Here is a 25586-nt window from a genome sequence, read left to right as displayed (position 1 = left end):
ACCTTGCCAAGTGCATGCAGCAGTTAGAGAGACAACAGAGGTTCCTGATCAGTAGAATCCAGGTTCTCAAACACCTATTCTATACAGATAAGCTAAAAGCTCTGTCCTTCTACTCAGTCTCATACAGACTGCTCAGAGGTGACCTGTGTCTGGCATACAAAGCCATTTCAGACCCAGTCTTGATGGAGTTGCAACTTGTTGGGAGGATATATTTGTGTCTGTGGAACAGACTCCCTCTCCATGTCAAGCAGACTACCTCTCTAGCCCTCTTTAAGAGGAACCTGGACGACTGGATGGGAAACAGAAAACATACCCCTGAGATTCCACCTGTATCCCCATTGGACAGGGAAAACAGGTGCTGACTTTGAGTGAACACGGGCAAAATTCTAAGGGCCTCTGGGCCAATAGCTTAGTATCATCCTATGAACCTATAAAACTTTAGCATACGGGCTAGACAGCTTAAAACCCTGAATGTTAAGGTACTAGAAGACATTTCTTTCCCCAGCTTATTCAATGCTTTCCCATCCTTGACAGAGGAATAGTGTTAGCCACAGCAATCTGTTCAGCAGAAGCAGTTTTAGACAGAGAAGCCACTGTTTGCACTGGGATAAGAATATAAATACTTATGAGTCTATTGCTAGGGGAAGGAGACTGTCAGGTCAGCTAGACGCAGTGAGCAATGCCTTCACTTAAGCAGGCAACACAGAAGGAACAGATTGAAGAAGATAAAGCATATCCAACCGTAACACAATGCATCGTCATTATCATAGGAATTTCACTCTGCTTCCACTAAAAAACACACTTTCATCCTAGATAAAAGTCAAAAAACTAAATCGTCAAAGGGGAAATCTAAAAGCATACTTTTTCCAAAATAAAAATGCACAGCTTGAGAAGAAATTCCTTAAGTTTAATCATCTCCCTTCAATGCCTACTCTTCTGACTGAAAATCAAAGTAAAAAAGAGATGAAAGTTTATCTTGCCTGAACAAAAGGCAAGTAAAAGGTACTAATGATCTCCTTAGCAAATACAAGTAAATCTTCCTTGTCTAAAGAAATAGAAACAACACCAGGTTTTCTCAGTATGTTCCTTTTTTCTCGGAATTTCATTGGAAAATGATAGCTCATAGAAGGTATACTAGTCCCCAATACTGGTACACACTTTATCCTGGCAAGATGAAGAACTTTCACCAGAACCTTTACCTACCCCTTCCCTTGAAACTGACAAGAGTGGTTTGCCCTTACCTGCCAAGAACATCACTACAGCTGCAGAGGAGATGACTATGACCTGGTCTTTGAAGGCTACACAAGCTACATTAAGGTGGCCACAGACAAAGATAAGTGGTCTGAGGAATAAAAAGCAGCCACAGCAGTCATCCAGCAACAGCTTAGGCAAAACAAGAGCCTGCTCGACACACATACAAGTTATTCACTCTTGTAGACAGGGAAAGCTAAAACTGTGAAGACTAGTGCATGCTCCATTGGTAACCTGAGAAAAAGACCTTGAAATCTGATAGCACACCCTGCATAAGTCAGTAAAGGGCAAGGCAAAGATCAAGCATTTCTGAAGTAAACAAGTGACAGTCCCACAGAAGCAAGGCAAAGAACAAGTGGTTCTGAGTTAAGTAAACAACAGACACTCCCCTACAAGCATAATATTCTGCCCCCAAAGCCCAAATATACAAAATTGACTAAGATTTTAATCAAAAAGAATTTTTTTTCACACAAAAAGTTCACCTAAACGTTTAAGCAACAACTCCATTAAAAAGGCAATGACAATCCTAAAAATGTTAAGCTCCCTAGCAAAACATAATTCTTCAGGTGGAAAAACAAGTTTACCTCCAAAATATATTTTTAGTGGAAGACTGTGCCCAACTGGGGACTTATCTTCCTAGCCTTAGATGATCATTAGCCAGCTGAGAGGTCCATAAAGACCACTCAAGAAACACACTTTGGTGGCAAAAAAATTATTGAGAGACTTGTGCTCTGTCTTTATGGAGCTCCTCTTTTGAGCAACAAAGCACATGTAAGGTGCCCAGTAGTTTATAAAGCTGGCTGGTTATGATGAGGGTAGTACCCAAAACAGCTTAGGCTACTGCAACAAGTGTTCCATATGTTAAACATTACTAACATTGATATTCTTTCTTATAAGAAAGCAGCTATCTGTGTCTGGAATAAGAGTAAATTTGCAAAGGAAAAATACGGGTCAAGGTGCCATCCTGTTGTACAGTAATTGTGTCTTTCGGCTTTTACCGGTTAGGGGTCGCCACAGCGGAACTCCGGTCCGCTAATGAATGGCAGTAGATTTTGACGTGCTGGCTTGCCGGGCCTAACGCACAACCTTCAACGAAGGGACACCCATTCATGCATGTCGACACACAGAAGACGCTCTAACTGAAAATCGAACGGGCAACGTCTAACTGTGAGGCGACAACGCTACCGCAGCACCACCACCGCAGTATCCTGTTATACAGTAATAATGAAGTAGAATTAAAAGTTGAGGAACAAATAAAAGAAAATTTCAAATGACAAAGAACCGGATGCAGAGGTATTAGTAGAATGCAAAATAGAAAATGTTTGTCTAGCTTCTAGATATAAAGAAGTCAGAGCAAATTTTTTCAAACTGAACAAACAATTAAACACACAAATACTTCTATTAAACAGAGAAAGACAGACAAGTGTTTTCATTTCTTGATTTGAAATTCATTTTTAAAAGTCTGTCTCTGCTTTAGCTAAGGTCTTTAAGCCTATATTGGTAATTCCAGTATACAGTTCCACTGCATTTTTGCTGTCCAAGTGGAATGCCTCTCAACCTCTTAGAGCAAAAAATCTGAACAAAGCCTAAAATGATAGCGGGACAAATAGGGACAGATTTTAAATATTGCTCTTACAAACTTAGAAAGTTGATTAAATAGATTTTGCATTAGCATGAATTTTCTGAAAGACGAGTCTTAAACTCAAATGTTTGTCATTATTTAATGACTTCAATCCTCGGCTATTTGCCAGAAAAGTACAGATTTTAGGAGGAACACACCAAAAATAGGAGGCAAAAATCTGACATTCTGCAAACATTTGTATAGTTGAGAGGTATGCCAAGTGGTCTAACTGTTGTTATTAAACCCTGGTTTCATTCTTGTGTACTAAGTGCATGTCAGATTAGTTCATAACTTGTCTTTGCATGGGGCAATTCCAGGTCATTCGACTCACAGCTAAAGGTCTAATTGTTTTTCCAGTATATCTGTTGTTGCCTGCCCCTTATGATAATTTGACAACATAACTCCCTCCCTCTCCCCGTTTACTGGCTGTTGAGAATAAGTGCATAAATATCACTTTGTAAAGTATCTCCCGTTAAACTACTCTCTAGGCTAAAAGATCTTTGACAACTTTGCTCAATATTGAGTGTACTGATACTGCTTGCACTGAATTTAATATCAATAGTGATTTTTTAATATAATTACTAATAGGCTCATGCTTTTGGCAACAGGAGGTTTTCATGCTACTTATTTTGTATTGCAATTTAAATGCTCAGTAGTAAGTCGACCCAAACATTATTCTAAAAACCGAACTCCAAGCAGTTATAGTTACCCCTGCCCCCAGAGTCGCTCCTGTTGGTAATCATGGGCCAGCACTTAACCACAACTTCTCTATGCAGCCTGATTGAGATGGGTATCTTGAGACAGTATAAAAATACTCTCATGCTGTGCGACGATCATCTATTACTCAAACACCACAACACAGTGCACGAGAGATGTACATATAGAATATCCTTGGAGGCAAAAATCTCACACAAACTCGGACACCAAAATCGTCGGCAGTACACTACACCTCTCCGAGGCCATCACAATACACATAATCCATCATATGCTGAGGTTCTAAAGATTAACTTGCTTAACCCTCAAAGACCTCCAAAACACAACACATGCATGAAGCACACTCAGCATATTAAGCCTACTTCCTCACATAGCACAAGGAGTCCCAAGTCACAGATGCTGAGCCCTTAAGGCAGGCACTGCCCCCACCAAACATTGTTGGTATAGGTGACTCCACTGTAAGACATACAGATGTGCCTCTTAACAGGCTAAGCAATGATGGCAATTTGCTTGTCTGGTGCCAGGATCCATCTGATCAAATCCTTAAACAAGTACCAGTATGACTTTGTCACAATCCATGCTGGATTATATGGAGACACATATGATGGAACTCTCAGACTGCATGTCCAAAGGTGGGTATTACCCTAGCACTGAAGCATTCTACTTTCTGCAAGGATGCCACGACATGAGCAAAAATAATGGACTTCAATAACTGACTTAGTTTTTGGTGTCATTCAAAGGAGATTCAATATTTGTCAGCATGGGTGGATAAGACTAACACACCAAACTGCTTCACCAGGGATGGCTTGCATCTGTCCCCTCCAGGGTTTTGATTATTGGCAAAGACATTGTACACCCCCAACAGTGCCTTTTTTTAGGCAATGCCAACCTGAAAAACCTGTCAACATAATTAAATAAGCAAAGGAAAATATGAAGGTGCTACTGATCAATGCTAGGAGTCTGAACAAGAAACTACGCTCCCTACAAGCCCTTCTCACCCTAGAAGACACTAATGTCTGTGCAATGACAGACATGGTTTAAAACATCATCAAGGCTGGTGAAGCAACATGATGCACTAGAGATTCTTCATGTCCAAATAACCATCAGAAAGGTCCCGTACCATGCATTAGCTAGTTACAGAACTCTATGACAAAACAAAGCCACAACGCTATCTACAGGATCTAGAATCACTCCGTATTAAACCCAATACCATTTTCCTAGGTTGCCTACACAATCTAGCTTCAGACTGGGAAACCTACCTCACCACTAGTGGAAAAAAAAAAGAGATTTCTGGACTTAGTCAACACAAATGGCCTGAAATAATTAGTCAGAGAACCCACTAGGGAGCATATCATCTTGGATATTCTCCTTACTAGTACAGCAGCAACTTGCACAATTCCCTTGCATACCCTCATCACTTGTTAGGTCTGATCATAAAGCAGTCTCCTTCACAATAAAACTAAAATCAGAGACCTCCTTCCACCCAAGATACCTTTAGAAATTTCTTTAAGACAAACTACCTACTCCTAAGTGATGCACTGTCAAGCTTCAAATCACAACCAAACCCAGTTAACTCCAGTGAACATGCAGAAATGCACACCACCACAATACTCCAGCATGTAAAACAGTTGCACAGATGCAGATGTACCCCACAGGAGCAAATGTAGGGCAAACCCCAGAAACAAACCCATATGGCTGAATCATATCAACAAGCTTTATAATAAAAGGAAAATAATTTTGGCCAAAAGTAAGAAGAGTAATTCCCAGAATGTTAGCACCCCTTGTCATTGAAATATACTCAAAAACTTAAAATCCACCAAAGCCAAGTCTGGGGCTAAAATAGCTTTCTAACCAAAAGACAATCACAAGGTGTATTTCAGTTACGCTTGTAATTTCAAAAACACAATTCAGCAATGCATGGAGATGACTGTGAATGTTACCTACACTGAGGCTGAAGATAAAGTGAACCTAATGGCCAATAAAATTTAGCTCTAACTTTACCCTTCTTTCCCTTCAGTCCGTCCTCAAGATATACCTGAAACTGGCTCACCTTCAGCTATCACACAAGACCAAGTCCTAAAGGTGCTATCAAAAGCTAAAAAAATAGTGCATCGATGGGTCCTGACAATATCCCTGGATGCATCTTAAAAAGTTTTAAGCATGACTTGGCCATACCCCTAACACTGTTCAATTCAGCCTATATACAGGTTTTGCACCAACTGAATGGGAACAGCTACAGTCACTCCACTGTATAAGGGAGGACCTTCCACATACCCAGGTAATTAAAGACCCGTAAGTCTGGCTAGCCTCATATGCAAAGTCATGAAATAACTTATGAAATTAATCAATCAAGCAGCACAGAACCTCCAAACACTGCACCAGTCTCAGTTTAAATTTGTCAAGGGCAGGTCATGTTTATAAATCTGGTAGATTTTACTGAAAAGTCAGCAAAGCAATGGATGAAGGCAAAATGGTACACATAACACACCATGACCTGGCCAAATCTTATGACAATTCCCCACTTAAGCATGACAGAAAAGATAAACTGGGAATAAACCCCTATGCCACCTGGTGGATTCTCAACTAGCAGGACACAGATAATCAGACTTTTACAAAGACACCAATCACCAATGGGGTCCCCAAGGCTTCTGTGCTGGGACCTCTCCTGTTTGGCATCTACTTTTCTGAAGTAGAAGCCAACACCAAAGGGCTCTGGCTGACTAAGTTTGCAGATGACTGCAAGTTAGGAACAGTCACTGAATCCCCAAATGACAGCTACCCTGCAGGAAGGCTGGTCCCAAATAAATAACTGGTGCCAAAATCACGGACTGAAACTAAATGCCAAGAAATGCATTACTGCACCCTCTGGGAATTCATCTACTCCAAGGAAATACCACATTGACATTACGCCCCTAAGAGTTGACTCAATTCAACATTTAGGCACTTATGTGGACTGTGACCTAACTTTTGTCCAACAGGTGTCTATTGATCGAATGTACCTCTATACTGTACAGCCTATAAGCAAAGGGATTTGGCACAGATCTAGGGATGTCATTGTCCCCTTTTACTCAAGCCCTCATTAAGCCAATAATTGAATATAGTGTCCCTGTGGCATGTATATGTCCAGACACATCTAACACCTGACCGCCCACAGAGATACCTTACTAAAAAGATAAAAAGGCCAAAAACAACATGTCCTACATGAACCGGCTCAAAGCCTTGTCACTATTCTTGACATCCTACAGACTGCTAAGAGGTGAGGTGTCTAGCATACAAGACGTCCTCCGTCTCATTACTGGTGGATTTACTGCACATCAGCATGTCAAATGGCATCAGAATTACTCAGTCTAGTGACCTAAACCTCTTCTGCAATATCAACAGAATGGTTTGGAGGTACAGGTGCATCTCTCGGAGGATACTGCTGCTATGAAACAGACTCCCTAGCCACGTAAAACAAAGTTCATCCCTGTCTATATTAAGGCACAACTTAGATCTATGGATGGGAAACACAAAATTTATTCCAGGACTGCCCCCCCAATACTACTAATGGACAGGGGCAGCTCCTAAATGCTTTATCCCAAGCATGGGTACCCCTCAAATTATCTACTATATGATCTCAGTTATTCTCATTAGGGGAAACGTATAATTATAGACCATGGGCTGGGTAAGGCAAATCTATAACCAAAAGGGAGGTTATTTTGAGCAGAAAAAAAGAAACAGGCTAGACCTTAAAATGGCCCAGAAGGGAAGTTAGCCTACTACTTACCTATCAACCTATAAAACCAACCTTTTCATTACACAGACTAGTATTACCAAAGTAAATAGACTTAACACTGACAATCAATAATGCCATTTGAATTTATTAATAAATCATTTTGCTTACAATACTAAATAAAAATTCTCTATAGCCTTTCCCCACAAACACATCAAACTATGTACCAATCTTATCTGGCCTCAAAATATAATTGGTATACAAAAGGGGAATATCTAGACTGCTTACAGAAAAGTTCCTTTATTTTGTGTTTTGACTTGTAAAGGAAATATATTCAAGAAAATTACATTGGGAGAACCAAAAGATGCTGGATTTCCTTCTTTTGCTTTCTAATACATTTAGGTGAGCTGCTGCATGAAAGCCACTATAAACATTTTAAAGCTGCCCACTTTTTAACAAAAGATTTCTTGTGATGTAATGAAGTGCCAGGGATCTTCAATCTCAGCCACAATGAATAAAAACATTACCACCAAATACCTTCTCAATTATTCTATTAGCCTGTCTGGATGACATGCACTCAAAGTGCAAAATAATCAGGGTGCAGACAGAAGGACAACTAATTAAGTTTTTCCAAGCAGCCATGTCACTTAAATTGTCCTTTGACTCTGCTCCTACGGAAAAAGACAGCTTAAATAACATGCCTAACACCATGCCTGAAACTTTACCAAGTTTCCTCCAAAGCCATTTGCAGGGTCGGCACAGAGTACATATAAGATCCCTAGGCAAGTTATTTTTTTGAAGAAACCATCTGAAAAAGCAGAGCTAAAATATGTTTTGCCTTCATCGCAGCCTAGGAAGCAGACTTAATCTCGACAATACTATCAATGTATGCTCTTTCAATAGAGCCAATCTTGGGTATAACTGAAAGTTTTTTCTTTTTTGTTAAACAGCAGCATGTCTGCTCGTACCTCTGGAAAACAGAAGTTGAGGCATTATTTTAAAGGTTCATGGGCATAATATCACAAATGAACACCAGGCAAGTTTTCTGAAATGCCCATTATGAGAAAGCAGCAAGCCCTGTTACCTGACTAACCATAATGTTCCTTGGGTCGTATTTAACACTCAATCCTTGTGAAAAAACACATATGGTTCCGTACACGACAGCCTGCAACTCTAGAATTCAGCAAGGACAGATAATGGCTATTTGAAAAATGGCATTTTACAGGATACTAACTTCAAAAGTGCCAAACCGGAGGGTCTGAATGGGGGACAAACATGCCAACCAATTAGGAAGTTCATATATCACAAAGCAGAGGGGGTTCATTTAAGGAGGCATTTAGAGGTGCAGAACTCCTTCAAGGAACCACTTGCCAGCATTGGATGGTCCACACAATTCTGCTCTCCACAAGACTGTGATAGGTAGACAGATGACCATACTCCCTGAAAAAAAAAAAAAGTAATGTGTCCAATTAATATACATGCCTGACAAAAGTGAGAGCAACCCAGAAGCAGAATGACCGCAGCAGCAATAGGTACCATTCTGTCCGAATGATCTGCAAAGTAATTTGCCTAGAAGGCTTCCTTGCAGCTTCAGAAGGATCTAGCACAATCAGTGGACCCAAAGCAAGAGAATTCCAAGGTGGAACCACATGTTACCACAACTGTGTCCCTCCCCCATGGGCTAGGGCTGAGAAAATCACTGTTGTTACAAAGGACGTGAAACCCTGACATCATGTCCTTTTTGGCTTACAAGCTGGTGACAAGAATTATCTTCAGTCCTTTTTCTGATATTTGGGATGAGGTGTGGAAATCTGAAAAAACAGCAAGGAGGTGTACTGGAATCTTTCTTGCTACAGGATAGTGTGTGTGACGTCCATGAACCTCACAACCTCCTTGCTCTGGGACACCAAAAGCAGAAGACGAGGAGAACAATATTCTCATGAGTGGCAAAACAGACTGTTCTCTGGATTGCCCACTTCAGAAATATCTGATCAAGGCATGTAGACCCAGCAGAGGACTAGAACAGGGGCTGAGGGAGTCTCCCAGCACATTCACTTCACACAGAATGTGAAAAGCTGAGTGAAACACCCATCTATAACCCACTGCAAAATACATACCATTTTGCTGTAGAGTGGTACAACTGCTTAGGAAAGGTACCAGATGCAACTTCCCATTCAAGGACTGACAGCAAAGTGGACTTCCTACAAATCCAGCTGGATGATGCACAGTCCACCTATGGGAGAAAGGTAACCACTTTCTTTGAACAGTAACAGAGTTGAGATGAAAACCACTACCCTGCTAGCAAAGCATTCTTCACCAAAACCAGTCTCAGGTTTCGCTGCAGGAAAGGGAGATCCACCAGCCCACCTGAAGGTTGGTGGGAATAGTGCACATTTCAGGGCACCAGCAGTTCTGACACAATAATGTTCCATCTGTGTTGTAGATCTTCATTCATTCATTACTGTTAGGACTTTGGTTCCGTCCTCGGAACCGACATGGCCGTTACCAAGCTCGCTCCAGCCAAAAACTTCAGCTAAGACCTACCCATAATGCCCCTCTCATAGTCTCTTCAGACTGAGTTTGCCCAGGAGGAGCTCTGTCTGAGCAAATACCTTAACTAAGGAAATCCTAAAGTCCACCAGGGGTCCAGGCAGGGTGAAGGAGGGCAGGAAGTAACATTATGGTAAGACATAACTTCTTTATCTGATGATGTAAATCTTTATTCATTCCTTACTCTTAGGACAGAGTCCCCAGCTACTCAAGTTCTGGGTGGCCCTAAGGAAGGAAATTCGTGAACACCATAGAATCAAAGGATGCTCATTCCCTGGAGGCCAAATCCAATTTGTAATGAGTGATAAAGGTATGAGGTCTTGCCCAAGTGGTTGCTGTGCAGATATCATCCAGAGAGGCTCTGGAATGAAAAGCCACTGAAGTAGCCATTGATCTAGTGGAATGAGCTTTTATTCTGGAAGGTAAAGACACGTTGTTCTGATGGTAGATGAAGGTAATGGTATTTCTAAGCCAAGAAGATAAAGTAATTTTGGAGACAGGCCTACCTAATATGGGTCCTGTAAGGGCCACAAACAAATGATCCGTTTTTCTGAAAGATTTAGTTCCCGTGCTCGGAATCCCAAAGTAGGGGGTTGGGACAGCTGCATGCTAGAGGAAGGGGGGGGGGTTCTGGTGTCGTTGCCAATGGTGCCAACTGCGAGCCTGTTGAGGTAAGAACCCTCTTCATCACCTGGAAAGCAGGCCTGCCCAAGAGGGACAGGAGCCCGGAACAGAGGACAACCACGGAACCGGGGTCACACCCCACCCTGAGGAGCCTGCCTCCAGGTGAGGAGCTCAGAGAGGACCAGTAGCTGCTGGGGGAGCTGTAGACGGCATCAGCGAAAAAAAAGGTGCCAAACTAGGAGCCACGATGCTGACAGCCCAATCACTGCTCCGTAAGTGTGCCAGTTCCAAGGGAGCTGTAGCGCCAAGAGTAATCGGTACCAACAGGGGAGCCTCCACAGTCAGAGGCAAGACAGGATGCACCAGGGTGGCCACTGGTACCAAAGTCTCCGGGACCTGGGAGGCCAGATGAGGATATACAGGTAAGTATGCCATGAAAGTTTCCATTCCAAGAGGGAAGGAAGGCCTAGCAGGGGTGGGCAATCCTCTAGCTGCCAAAAGCTGGTCCACAATCCTCACTACATCTTGTTCTGAAAAACTCCTGGTGGATCTGACAGAAGCTACCGAAGGAGAGCCAGGTCTCCCGAGGAAAAATACTAAACCAGTGTCCTAATTAGGGGTCATAAGTCGGAGAATATATGGTTCTAGGAAGGTGTTCGACCTTCGGAACTGATTGCGTCAGTGCCGATGGGGCCATACAAGACATTGGCACCGTGGCCGGGGATAGTGCCGATGCAGGTACAGCAGTCGGAGCCTGCGTCAAGACCAAGGTCGGCACCGAGGAGGATGGTGCCAAAGCTGGCACAGTGGTAGGAGTCAAAATTAAGGTTGGCACCGAGGGAGAAGACATGGAGCCTGGTGCTGAAGTTGTCTGCACCAAAGGTGCAGGAGAAGCTCGGTGTCGACTCAGTTCCGAGGAGGATGGAGATGTAGGAACAGAGTGACTCCGTTTCTCTTTATGTTTCTTATTCTTAGGAGGTGGTGAGACCTCTGTCCCAGAAAGAGCCTTCAAGAAGGGAGTTTTCATCATACCCTTCAGAATTAGCTTGTTCTTACGATCAACTAAAGTCCAGTTGCTGAAGCTAGAACAAATACCACAAAAAGCATTGATGTGATGAACGCCCAAACAATAAACGCATCGAGCATGACTGTCTGAGTTGGGCATCTTACGCTCGCACTTATCACACTGTTTAAATCCTAATTTAACTTTTTCAGATATCATGAAAAACCACACTAATCGTAAGCGACAAGATAAACAACAAAAACAACAGAAAGGTTACAGAGAAGAGGGTTTTTTTTTTAATTTTCCATATTGGATCGGTGGAGGCCCGGGTTAACAACAACCGCCACCAGTACTGTTAGCCAACAGGGTGCTAGTGGAAATTGGGCTACTGTTGGCCGAAGGAGAAGAGGAGGGGGAAGGCATACCCGAAGCCAGGAAGAGAGAAGGAAGGTTAGGAGTGTAGTAGTGAGGTTAGGAACTTTGAATGTTGGCAGTATGACTGGTATAGGGAGAGAGCTAACTGATATGATGGAGAGAAGGAAGGTTGATATATTGTGCATGCAAGAGACCAGATGGAAGGGAAGTAAGGCCAGGTGTATAGGAGGCGGGTTCAAATTGTTCTATCATGGTGTGGATGGCAGGAGAAATGGGGTAGGGGTTAGCCTGAAGGAACAGTATGCCAAAAGTGTTTTGGAGGTGAAGAGAGTGTCTGATAGAGTGATGTTTATGAAGCTTGAAACTGATGGTGTAATGACGAATGTTGTTAGTGCATATGCTCCACAAGTTGGGTGTGCGATGCATGAGAAAGAGTTGGATGAAGAGGTGGTGAGTCTACCCAAGGGTGAGAGACTAGTGACTGGAGCGGACCTCAATGGGCATGTTGGTGAAGTGAACAGAGGGGATGAGGAAGTGATGGGTAGGTATGGTGTTAAGGAGAGGAATGCAGAATGTCAGGAAAGGATGGACACGGCTGTGCTGAATACGTATTTTAAGAAGAGGGAGGAGCATAGGGTGACGTACAAGAGTGGAGGAGGATGCACACAGGTGGATTATATCTTATGTAGGAGGGCCAGTCTGAAGGAGATTGGAGACTGTAAAGTGGTAACAAGGAAAGTGTAGTTAAGCAGCATAGAATGGTGGTCTGTAGGATGACACTGGTGATCAAGAAGAGGAGGAGGAGTGTGAAAGCAGTTCCAAGCATTAAATGGTGGAAGTTAAAAAAGGGTGATTGTGAGGTGGAGTTCAGGGAAGAGTTAAGACAGGCACTGAGAGGCAGTGAAGAGTTACCAAATAGCTGGGTACCTACAGCAGAGCTAGTAAGGGAGACTACTAGAAAGGTGCTTGGTGTTGCATCTGGACAGAGGAAGGAGGACAAGGAGACCTGGGGGTGGAATGAGGAAGTACAGGAGAGTATACAGAGGAAGAGGCTGGCGAAGAAGAAGTGGGATTGTCAAAGAGATGAAAAAAGTAGACATGAGTATAAGGAGATGAGACGCATGGCAAAGAGAGAGGTGGCGAAGGCTAAGGATAAGGCATATGGAGAGTTGTATGAGAGATTGGACACTAAAGAGGGAGAAAAGGACCTGTACCGATTGGCTAGACAGAGGGACAGAACTGGGAAAGATGTGCAGCAGGTAAGGGTGATAAAGGATAGTGAGAGAAACGTACTCACAAGTGAGGAGTGTGTGTTGAGTAGATGGAAAAAGTACTTTGAAGGGCTGATAAATGAAGAGAATGAGAGGGAGAGAAGGTTGAATAATGTGGGGATAGTGAATCAGGAAGTGAAACAGATTAGCAAGGAGGAAGTAAGGACAGCTATGAAGAGGATGAAGAATGGAAAGGCTGTTGGCCCAGATGACATACCAGTGGAAGCATGGAGGTGCTTAGGTGAAATGGCAGTGGAATTTTTAACCAGATTGTTTAATGAAATTTTGGAAAGTCAGAGGATGCCTGAGGAGTGGAGGAAAAAGTGTTTTGGAACCTATCTTTAAGAATAATGGTGATGTGCAGAGCTGCAGTAACTACAGAGGGATAAAACTGATCAGTCACAGTTTGAAGTTATGGGAAAGAGTAGTGGAAGCTAGGTTAAGAAGGGAGGTGATGATTAGTGATCAGCAGTATGGTTTCATGCCAGGAAAGAGCACTACAGATGCAATATTTGCTCTGAGAGTGTTGTTGGAGAAATACGGAGGTCAGAAGGAGTTGCACTGTGTCTTTGTGGACTTAGAGAAAGCATATGACAGGGTGCCTACAGATGAGTTGTGGTATTGTATGAGGAAGTCGGGAGTGGCAGAGAAGTATGTAAGAGCGGTACAGGATATGTACGAGGGTAGTGTGACATTGGTGAGGACTGCGGTGGGAGTGACATACGTTTAAGGTGGAGGTGGGATTACATCAAGGATCAGCTCTGAGCCTTTTCTTATTTGCACTGGTGATGGACAGGTTGACAGATGAGATCAGACAGGAGGCCCCGTGGACTACGATGTTTGCAGATGACATTGCGATATGTAGTGAGAGTAGGGACCAGGTTAAGGAGACCCTGGAGAGGTGGAGATATGCTTTAGAGGGGAAAGGAATGAAGGTCAGCAGGGCTAAAACAGAATATATGTGTGTAAATGTGAGGGAGGGTAGAGGAATGGTGAGGATGCAGGGAGTAGAGTTGGTAAAGGTGGATGAGTTTAAGTACTTGGGATCAACAGTTCATTGTAATGGTGAGTGTGGAAGAGAGGTGAAGAAGAGAGTATAGGCAGGGTGGAATGGGTGGAGGATAGTGTCAGGAGTGATTTGAGACAGACGGGTACCAGTAAGAGTGAAAGGGAAGGTCTACAAGAGGGTAGTGAGACCAGCTACGTTATATGGGATGGAGATGGTGGCAATGACGAAAAGGCAGGAGTCAGAGCTGGATGTTGCAGAGTTAAAGATCTTAAAATTTGCACTGGGTGTAACTAGGATGGACAGGATTAGGAATCAGTATATTAGAGGGTCAGCTCAGGCTGGACAGTTTGGAGACAAAGCAAGAGAGGTGAGATTGCGTTGGTTTGGACATGTGCTGAGGAGGGATGCTGGGTATATTGGGAAAAGGATGCTAAGGATGGAGCTGCCAGGTAAGAGGAAAAGAGGAAGGCCTAAGATAAGGTTTATGGATGTGGTGAGAGAGGACATGCAGGCTTGTTGGTGTGAAAGAGCATGATGCAAAGGACAGGAAGAAATGGAAACAGATGATCTGCTGTGGCGACCCCTAATGGGAACAGCCGAAAGAAGATGATGATGATATATATATATATATATATATATATATATATATATATATATACATATGTAGACAGACAGAAAGAGGGACAGTACCAATGATGGTACAAAGGGAACTACCGAAGGTAGTGGGTAGGATATAGAAAAGGTATGCAAGTTTACAGACAAAAAGATGATGTTTAGGGAAAACTGACCAAAAAAAGGGTACTGATATAGATCATCACAAAAAAACGCTACACTTCGCTTGACAGACAGAAGACTTGGCACGTCTGACGAGGAACGTGGCAAACGAGATCTGGAGAAACTATGAAAGGGGCATTATGGGTAGGTCTTAGCTGAGAGTTTTTGGCTGGTGTGAGCTTGGTAATGGCCATGTCAGTTCCGAGGATGGAACCGAAGTCCTAATAGTAAAAAATGAATAAAGATTTACATCATCAGATGCAAAGTGATCATAAAAATCACAGCGGCAATCTAAACAGCACTATGGTCAGTCTGACCCATGCACTAATCAGCCACATTGTTAAATCATCCAGCAGTGGACAGTGAGCAGTTCTATGCCTAACAAGACAACCTTAATGCAATTAGAAAGAACCTTTCCCAGTTTATGGTCTCATTAGAACTGCAACACAAGTCCCACTGTGGTGCAGCTGTGAGGGAGTTCCTTGAGGGGACATCCAGTTACCCAAATGCATGAAGCTTCTTCTCCTAAAAGGATAACCCCACCATAAAGAAAAACCTGGTAAATATTCTGGATTCTCAAGAGAGGCTAAATGGCACCACCATTTATTGGAAATCATGCCTACAGCAAGTTAATGAAATAAACATTTTCTGCAGACCCCCAGCTAATGGAGTGCCAAAGGAGTACATCATGACCAATGACACCATCCAAGCCAAGCTTTCCACTGCAGCACAGGCATAAGCCCATGAACAGCCACCATCTGGAACATGTACCAGACATGCTGACTGAAGCTGCTGAGGTCTGCAAGGAGACAGAAAATCTGCCTCCTATGGAACCACAAAAAGGCAGCAACAGAACCCCAACCCTACTTCGAATGAAGGACAGTCTCTACAGCCTCTATCAGGAATAAAGCCTAGGGCCTGGTCTGCCTCATTAGCTCTGTACAGATGCCCTGGTGTTCTAGAAAAGCTCCTTCTAGTGGAAAATTAACAGCTTTATGATGTCCCCAACAATAACCAGCACCCAGAATCTACTAATCCACTGATATGTACTATGAGCCCCCTCCCCCCAAAGCCCCAGACTAAAAATCAGCATTTGCTGAGACAAGGTTCACTGAAGTCCTCATCCTGGTGGTCAACTTAGCTGGCATAACTGATATTTGTTAACATCTTCAACATTGCTACAAATAAGGTGCAAAACACATCCAGTGTTGAAAGAGGACTTTGCTGACAGAAGTTCAATAATCTGTTGAAAGTTGTTAAAGCACATTTAAATTTAAATTAAACAGAAACTGCTATGGCTTTTCAATTAAATGCATCTTTAATCATTTTTTTATTCCCCAGCCTGCCAAACCAGCTGCATCCTATACGTCAGTAAGGCCATCATCCAGGGAACAGATTCAAGGTTTTTACTATTGCTTTACCCTGATTCTCCACCTCTGTGGCATTGGATGAACCACCAAAATGGGATCTGCAACAGCATTCTCAATAACGCACACACTCAAGTATGTGCAGTAATCTGGCCACAGTGCACAGAATGCTTGGCAAAACAGTGTCCACACTGTGTTCCTACATGTTGGTGCATTACTCACTAGCCTCTTAAAAAAAAAAAGAGGCATTATCAGCAGCTCCCTTCCATCTCCTCCTCGCTCTTACAGTGCCCTGCTCGCTAGTAAATACCAATGTATTTCCACAATAGTTAGGGTTTTACCTCAGCACAATGAAGCAGGATTAATTAAATACATGCTTAGCACGTTACAGCAACTTAATAGCTATGATGAATGATTCAATACAGTGCGCATACATTTAAAAGGGCTGATTATGAGCTGTCAAAACATATGGCATAGTATAGTAATGCTGCTTGCACAGCTAGTACTGAGTGTAAATGTGATAATGTGCTCTTTTGTCCACTGTCTATGAGGAGGTTTCCTCCCCTTGTTGGGTTGATTGGGCCTAGATGACAAAGGGGTGCTGATGGAAGATAATAAATATCCTTCATAGTAGTGAAGGTCTACCTCCTCAAAGAGATCATTCACAAAGTCCTCTGATGGACAGACAAACAATTTATCCCACGAAGAGAGCACTCAGGATGGAAACTTTGAGCTACTAACAGTCACAGCCAAACCACTAAATGCAGACATATATGTGACCTATAAGCCCTAGCTACACGGTTAGCACAGCCAGACTGCAGTGTGCTACAAAGAAACCAACTCCTAAAACTGTAGACAGTCTTAATGACTTCCTTTTGAACTTGTACTCAGAGGGAGGAAAGCATTGGCAGCGTTAACAGGGGAAGGCTGAACCTTGGCAGGTGAGAATAATTGAAGTAACTGAACTGCACTGCGGCAGAGGAGTATAATCTTTTGCCATACATACCCACAACCTTAAATTGTCTGGAAAAAAGTTGGAAAAAAAGCAGTGATTTCTAAGCCTTGTGCCAAACTGAAGAGATCACACATGAATTGAATTGAGAATCCCAATCAGGAGCTTACTGTACTCAAGTGGAGAATTTGTAAGGGTGTCTGCCTTCATGGGAGAAACAGGAGCATAGCCTGGGGGCTTTTAGACTACAAAAACAAAAATCCATAATGACTGCACCATTGGGGGGGGGGGGCTTCTCCCCATCACCAGGAAAACAAACATTCAGGCTTTTCTGGGAGAAGGAATAAGGACTGAAGGCAAAACCATGGAGGACCTCAAAACTGCAGTGCTTATCCAGAGAAGGGACTGCTCCTGGATGGAACTGTACAGCAATGACTCTGCCATAAGCCATCTTTAAGAATGACTTTCAGGTCATCAAAAGCTTTTGAAAAAAGCTAGAATGGGACAACTTCCTTTGGCCCTCGTGTGTTCCAGGGCTGAAATTATGCAAGGTCTCATGCAGTGATGAAGGAGAGAGGGGAACACATTGGGTGAAGGAAGCTGCACTTGGCAGGTGATTTACCATGCTGATGGGAGGATGACATGCTTACACCAAGCTCAACACTGGCATAAGAGAATGTTCCCTGTTGCTGTGTTACTCCAACACTTAAGCTCCCATCAAACCTCATACATTTGACTGACAAACAGGACCTGAAGCCCAAGTCCCAAATGGGAAAACAAGGTGAACCACCAGCTCTGACATCATGAGCCACTGGTCTATGCACAAACCAGGAAGAGGCTTCAGGAGAAGGACACAGCTAGAGGTTTTGAGTACCCCAATTCCTGGCCAGCTGATTCCATAAACTGCTCTAATGGATCAGACTGGATGAGACAGAGCTATGTATGGCTGACTAAGAGACCAGACAGACAGCACATGAACACTGGAACATATACCCTTAACTGGCAGGAACCAGGCTCTTTATTGTCTACTGAAACTAAAGTCAGGACAAAACTTGAATCTTCACAATTTCAGTATGACCTGACACTCTACAGATACCATTTAAGAAATTAACTTATTTGTAAGACAGCTAGGTTGTGTCCTATCTTCCAATTTTCATCCTAGTGATAGCCCTTTGGATGAAATTTAAGGCTGGCAGACCTGGCATGGACATGGGGCATTAGAAGCTGGGCCTGTAAGATGAGATCCAAGGGGACAAAAAAATACACAATGATCCAGACAAAGCTGCATCAACTAAATTTGAAAAATTAATTCCTATTGGAGGAAACTAGGTCAACAGTTTAAGCTATAATCCATATGCTTTACTTTCTTGAAAGAATCAAACATAGGGCTATTCTCACCTGGGGATGATTTTTCCAAGCTTCATACATGACTCTCAAAACATGCAACTTGCCCTCTTCGCTTTCAGCCAATGCCTTAATGATTTCATGAAACCTTTTAAAAAAAAAATATAACAAACACATAAGTCACCAAGATAAACAATACAGATACAGTTTATAAGTCCTTATAACAGGCAAGAATTCACTGCCATATTTTACAGTGCAGCACATAACTAACCAGGGAAAAAAAAACGCACCAATGCGTATTAACTGCAATTTTTAAAATATATTTCATACTCCTGGTTCCACCACTCATCAAAATAAAGAAGAATTCTGAAATAAATATTCACTAAAGCAAACCGGTAACATTTAGCTAACAAAGTAGGACTAATGAGAATCTTCTAGCAAGCAGGAAACCACAAAAGGCGAACTTCAACCATTAGCAACTTGTAAGCAACCTATACAGAATGAGATGGTTAGGTGGCTCTCTGCCAGTCTAGGTTATCTATCTGAAGTCCAAGGACTAATATAAAAAGGGTACAAACAGAAATCAAACAAAACAAATGAAAGATTACTCATGTCGACAAACACATGGCACAAAGGAAATAAAGTGCTGATTATGGCTCAGGTGTCCCAAATTCCAGAAGCAGTGCACGTGCCCATCAGGTGGGAAAGGGGAGCAGGGTGGACCCTGCCACAATCACTTGGAGAAGGGATGGTGATGCAAATGCACTATCAATGGACTGGACATTAGGCTTGCCAAGCTACTGCCTGGTATTAATCTTCAATGTCAATATGCTGAAGCATGCACTGCACTTTCATGAAGAAAGCACCGTGGACCTCCACTTACCCAAGAGGGAGGGTTAGACCATTATTCACACACCCACCCATGTGTGCACACGTGCTTACAGACTACCAAGGGTATAAATCACCCTTGGGTCTTCCTGAATGATGGCTAGTCTCAGACACCTCTTGCCCTGATCTCAGGAGAAATTCCCACGTAAAGGAATGAATAGGCTGTCTCTAACTGGTGGAAGTGTAATGGACAGCTGGGATGGGAGCAAAAACACACGGGGAAAAAAAAATATTTCTGCATCTGTTGAGAGAGGGATGTGCTAAATTTCAGTAATTTTCTCTCTTGGGTAATTGCTAAAACAGTAACAAAAAAATGGCTGCACACTGATCTGTCAATGGAACGGATGATGATGATACAACTCCCATGTAACGCTATTACAGCATCCGCCGAAGCAGTGTACAGTGCTGATGTTGGCATTTTTCAAAGGAAGGATCAAAGGTATGACTTTTAGTCATCCCATCTTTGTTTAAGCAGGTGTAGAAAGCAGAGTAGAGTAAAATCTTACCATAATGGTGGATGTCCTCATTTTCACTGCTGCAGTATTCTTCACATTAGGGATCTCCTATCATGGATAGCCCAATGTCCAGCCAGTATACCAAAGCCTTTAAATCTTATATGTGCCACATGTCACACGTATGCTCTCAGTACAGGATGAAAGGCATAGAATGACGTGCAAACGCAGTTACTCAGAACTGAGTTGCTCCAGAAGAAAAAATTCTCCACAGGACAAAGGAGGCTATGCACATCCAAAAGAAGAAAATGCAAATGGAAAAAGGGAGACCTTCAGCTAGAATGGTAACCAAATCAAAGTCTTAAAAAAAAAAAAAAAAAAAAAAAAAAAAAAAGAGACTGGAGTGAGAGACCAAACACTGCAACAGTGAAGAGGAGGACATCTAGTGTTATGGTAAGATTTAACACAGCTACACTATATGACCTCGTATATCACTGCTGCAGTATTCTTCACCTAAGGGAGAGTACAAATGCTCAAGAAAAGGAGGAGGAGTGGGAGGTGGAAGGCTGGGAACAGTCCTCCACAAACCCAAGCAGGATGGTCTTAGCAAAACCTGCTCTGGCCATACAAACTATATCAAATTTATAAAGGTTAGTAAAGATATTCACTGAGGACCAAGCAGCAGCTTCAAAGATGGAATCAGTATCCAAGCACCAGAAAGTACAGTTTTGTACCTACCATAAATGTAGATGTCCGATAGGTATGCATCTGCAGTCCTTACATATGGGTTGTCCTGCCTCAGGCAGCCCTTCGGTCGGCCGGATTCCAAAGTCTGGGTCCGGCGTCGGCTGATGTCACCCCTTTCCCGACGTCAGAGCGCCTGGGATATAAAAGCGTCAGCCGACGCCATCTTCCTCAGTGTTTCTTGCCCCAGATGCCAGCTGCCCTCTAAGTGAGGCTAAATTTGGAGAAATTAAAAAATTCCAAACATGCACAGTAATAAAAAAAACAAATACACCACCCACAAAAGATAACCCCAGCTAGCTAAAATGAGGGATATGTACCCATAGTATATCATAGAGGAGGGAGGGAAAACCTGACTGCAGATGTATACCTATCAGACATCTACATTTATGGTAGGTACAAAACTGTACTATGTCCTTCAAGGATGCATCTGCAGTCCTTACATATGGGTAGAGTACCATAGCCCAGCTGGGGTTGGTAGGAACTAAGAAAAGGATGGTGTAGCTAACATGCCCTGCAGGACTGCACTAGCAAAGCCTGCTCTGGATCTGGAATATAAGGGCAAGTTGTAATGCTTGGAAAATGTATGCACGGAGCTCCATGTAGCAGCTTCTAAAATGTCCTTTGTAGCCACCCCTCTTAAGAAGGCTGTGGAGGTGGCTGTTGCTCTGGTGGAATGAGGCCTTATGTTTGCTGGCACAGCTTTTCCATGAAAAGAGTAACAGAACCGAATGCAATTTCCTATCCATTTTGAAATTGTCTGTTTGGAAATTGCTTTTCCTTGTACACCAGCAGCATATGCTACAAAGAGTTGGTCAGTTTTTCTGTAAGTCTTAGTTCTGTCCAAGTAGTAGCGCAACTGTCTGTGGATGTCCAAAATATGCAGAAGTTTTTCTCCTTTATTTTGTGGATTTGGAAAGAAGGTCGGCAGGTGAACAGCTTGGTTCAGTGAGACCCTGGATACCACCTTTGGCATGAATGAAGGACTGGTTCTCAAAGAGACTCTGTCCTGATGAAAAATGAGAAAAGGCTGTACTGCCATGAGGGCCTGTAACTCAGATACTCTTCTTGCTGAGGTTATGGCCAGAAGGAAGGCAGTCTTCCAAGATAGGAATTGTAGCTCTGAAGATGCTGCTGGTTCAAATGGAGGAAGAGTTAATTTTTCCAACATGAAGTTAAGGTCCCATGTAGGCACTGGAGGTTTCCTTGGAGGGTTGATGTTTTTATCCCTCTTAGAAACTGCCTTAGTAGAGGATGAGAGAATACAGGTGGATCAGTGTTGTACTCTGCTGAAATTGCTGAAGCATGAATTTTTATGGAGGATTAAGAAAGGCCATTATGGAGCATTTCAGCCAAGTATTCCAAAATATGTGGAATGCTCATGACTGTCGGATCTTGACCCTTTGTGGTGTTCCAGGTATGAAATCTTTTCCATTTTGCTGAATATGCTTTTCTTGTGGAAGGACACCGGGCTTCCATGATGATATCCTGTACCCTTTTGGATAGTTTATCCTAGGGAGGAGTCAAGGTATTTTCCAGGCTGTCAGCTGTAAGGTTTTGAGGCTGGAGTGCAGAGTCTTGTAATTGTGTTGTGTCAGTAGAAGTGGCCATTGTGGAAGAGGCCAAGGTTTCGTGCGTGACATGCTTCTTAACAGTGGGTACCAGTGTTGTCTTGGCCAGTCCGGGGCTATCAGAATTACTTTTGGTTGCTCTGTCCTGATCTTCAGTAAGACCTTGGCCATCAGTGGCAGCGGTGGGAATGCATATACTGTTAGAGTATTCCAGCTGAAGGAGAGGGCGTCCACTTTCCATGCTTGAGGATGGTATGTCCTTGTGCAGAATTTCCTCAGTTGATGGTTGTGGTGGGAGGCAAAAAGGTCTATGTCCGGCCTTCCCCATGATTTTGTTATCTGGAGAAAGATATCTAGGTGCAACATCCATTCGTGTGGATCCATGATGTTTCTGCTCAGGCTGTCCGCCAGTACATTGTCTTTTCCTGGTACGAACTGGGATTGTAGCTCTATATTGAGTTTTAAGGAAAGCTCCCACAGATTCATCGCCAGCCTGCAAAGAGGGTATGAATGGGTACCTCCTTGCTTGTTTATGTACCACATAACTGTGGTATTGTCTGTCTTTATTAACAGGTGACCTTGGTGCAGGAAGTTCTTGAAGGCCTTGATGGAATGTATCACTGCCAGCATTTCCTTTTGGTTGATGTGCAGATGCAATTCTTTTTGTGCCCATTGTCCTTGAATGCATCTGCCCTCCATGTGTGCTCCCCATCCATGATCTGAGGCGTCCGTTGTAATGGTTTGGCTGGTATGTGGCTTGCTGAAAAGCAGGCCCATGTTTGACTGGCTTGTTTTTGCCCACCACAGGAATTCCTTTTGAAGGCATGGAATGAGGGGGATCAGAGATTCTAGGCTGTGACTGCTGAGACCATAGACTCCTTAGGTACCATTGTAGTTTCCTCATATGCAGCCTTGCTTGTGGAATCAGAAGAATGCAAGATGCCATGTAACCCAGGGCTTGCAGGATTTTCCTTGCAGTTATCTGGGTTTGTGTTGTCAGATTCCTGAAATAATCCGGAAGTTGTGCTTTTTTTTCTTCTGTGAGAAAAGCCATCTGGGTGTTTGTATCCAGTTTTGCACCCAGGAAAATTATTCGTTGGGATGGAACAAGTCTTGATTTTTGAATGTTGACTGTGTATCCCAAGGCCTGTAGTAGTTGGATGGCATAGTTTAAGTGTTTTACCAGTGTTTGCTGGCTGTCCGCTTGTATGAGGCAGTCGTCCAGGTATGGGTATATTTGAATCCCCTGAAGTCTGCAATGTGCAATTACTGATGCCAGGCATTTTGTGAATACTCTGGGCGCAGTAGATAAGCCAAATGGCAATGCTGAGAATTGATAATGCTCTGAACCTGCAAGAAATCTGAGGTGTCTTCTGCAACTTTGTCTGATAGGGACATGCAGGTATGCCTCCTTGAGGTCTAGAGTTACCAGCCATGACCCCTTGCCCAGCATGGGAAGGAGTTGCTGTAAGGCCAGCATTTTGAATTTTGGCAAAATGAGGTAAGTATTCAGTGCGGACAAGTCCAAAATAGGCCTCCATTGCTTTTCTTTTCTTGGAACAAGGAAAAGTCTGGAATAAAATCCTTGGCCTTGTTCTGTGAGAGGAACCCTTTCTATTGCTTTCATTTGTAGTAGTTTGGAAATTTGTTTTAAAGCCTCTGCCCTTTGGTTTGGTGGCAGGTTCGGCATGCCTTGTCTTTTTGGTAATGTATGAAAGTGGAACCTGTATCCTTTGTCTATTATTTGCAGTGTCCATTTGTCTTTTGTAATACTGTGCCAATTTTTTGAGAATAAAGATAGCTTTCCGCCCAAAGGTGCTTCCAATTGAGACCTGGTTGGCGGGGACAAAGTCAAGTCATTGAGATGGTCCTTGTGTAGTAGTTGTAGGCCCTGCAGTACCTCTCTGGTTAGGAGCCTGCCATTGATGCCCTCTGTAGGAGCCCCGAGCTTGCCCTCTACCTCTGGCACGTCTGTTTCTGCCTCTTTGAGATCTGTCTGTGTCCGGAAAGGACCAATTCTTAGAAGGCCAATTTCTGCTGAATCTTGGTGGCTGGACCTGGAGAAAATCTTTGACTGTTTGTACTGATTTAGCCTTTTCCTCAAATTTCTTTAAGACCTCTTGAGCCGAGGAGCCAAATAACTTTTGTTTTTCCAGCGGAGCATCCAGTAGCTTTGCTTTAACATGGTCTGGCAGAGTTTGTTCCTTCAGCCAAGCATGTCTACATATGACAGCACCTGTCACTGCTGACCTACATGAAGCTTCCAATGCATCATAACCACACTGCAAGAAATGGTTTGCTAACCTGTTGAGAGTTATGTACCAGATCCTGAAGTGCCTTGCGATCTAGGGGTTCAGGCGAAGAAAGTTTTTTATGCAATTCATCTAACAAATACTCTTGGTACTGTATCATATGGAATTGACAATTTAATGCCCTCATAGAAAGAGTGGAAGAAGTATACACTTTTTTTACCCCATCTCTCTAAAGCCCTGGACTCCCTTTCAGATGGAAGAGGATTTTTTGTAGTGGTGGTTGCAACCCCTTTAGGGCCCTGAGAAATAGTTTCTGGGTCAGCAGAGTGGCCCTTGTAAAGGAAATGATGCGAGTCCGGGACCCTGTAGTACCTATCGGGCTTGATAGGAGCCGGAGGAAGGGAGTCTGGAGAAGTACTAGACTCAGAGTACACATCATCAATGACATTTAAAACAGGAGGAATAGCCAAAGGTCTATGCTGAGGTAAATGCAAAAAAGTCCTTAACCTCTTTCTGGAATCAGAGAATTCCTGGCCCTGCCATTTGAAATGCTCTCTCATGGAGTGAAGTGTCTCCCCAAAGGACAACTCTTCTGGAGGAGAGGCCGAGGGAATAGACTCCTCTGCATCAGAATCCTCGTAGGCCGTAAAAGCCTCCTCCTGGTAGTCTGATAGAGCAGAGTCATCTGAGGCCTCATCAGAAGACTGGGGATCTGTGTGCTCAACCCTGGGCCTTTTGTCTAGAGGAGGTTGAGAGACCTTGTCCGGATGGGGCTGAGAGCCCCTAATTAAGGAAATACGGTCCTCAGCTAGACTTAAAATCTGTGAACCTGTAGTGGATCCCTGAGGAATAGTCTTGGGAGGGAGAGATTTTGGCTGTTTAGCAGCTTTAGCACGGGTAAATGCCTTAATGGACATGGATGCAGGAGGCCTGGCTGCCCCAAGTGCTGGAGTGGTTTTATCTAGAGGAATGGTGTTGGTTATCTCCAGAGCACCGGTTTCAGAAGGGAATTCTATGACCGACTCAGAGGAGGCCTCCGGAACAGAGGTTGTCGGTTGTGCGGTTTCATCGGTCGGAAGCACCAAGGATTCCGTTTCAGCAGAAACCGAGAC

The 25586-nt window shown here is 43.3% G+C and overlaps 1 protein-coding gene across 1 annotated transcript in view; it reads right to left on the bottom strand.

The window, feature by feature from the left end:
• The window catches only part of NCBP1 (nuclear cap binding protein subunit 1), a 2903332-nt gene that overhangs the window by 638211 nt on the left and 2239535 nt on the right, over nucleotides 1-25586 (bottom strand). Inside the window, exon 20 of the mRNA XM_044060340.1 lies at nucleotides 18622-18715. Within this exon, the coding sequence (XP_043916275.1) occupies nucleotides 18622-18715 (94 nt within the window). The remainder of the gene's footprint in view (nucleotides 1-18621; nucleotides 18716-25586) is intronic.

This window comes from Protopterus annectens, chromosome 2.part0 (genome assembly GCF_019279795.1).
Source record: "Protopterus annectens isolate FY-2018-M chromosome 2.part0, PAN1.0, whole genome shotgun sequence".
Taxonomy (NCBI): Eukaryota; Metazoa; Chordata; order Ceratodontiformes; family Protopteridae; genus Protopterus; species Protopterus annectens.
Note: the sequence above shows the minus strand (reverse complement) of the source record. Positions and strands in the feature narration are given on the sequence as shown.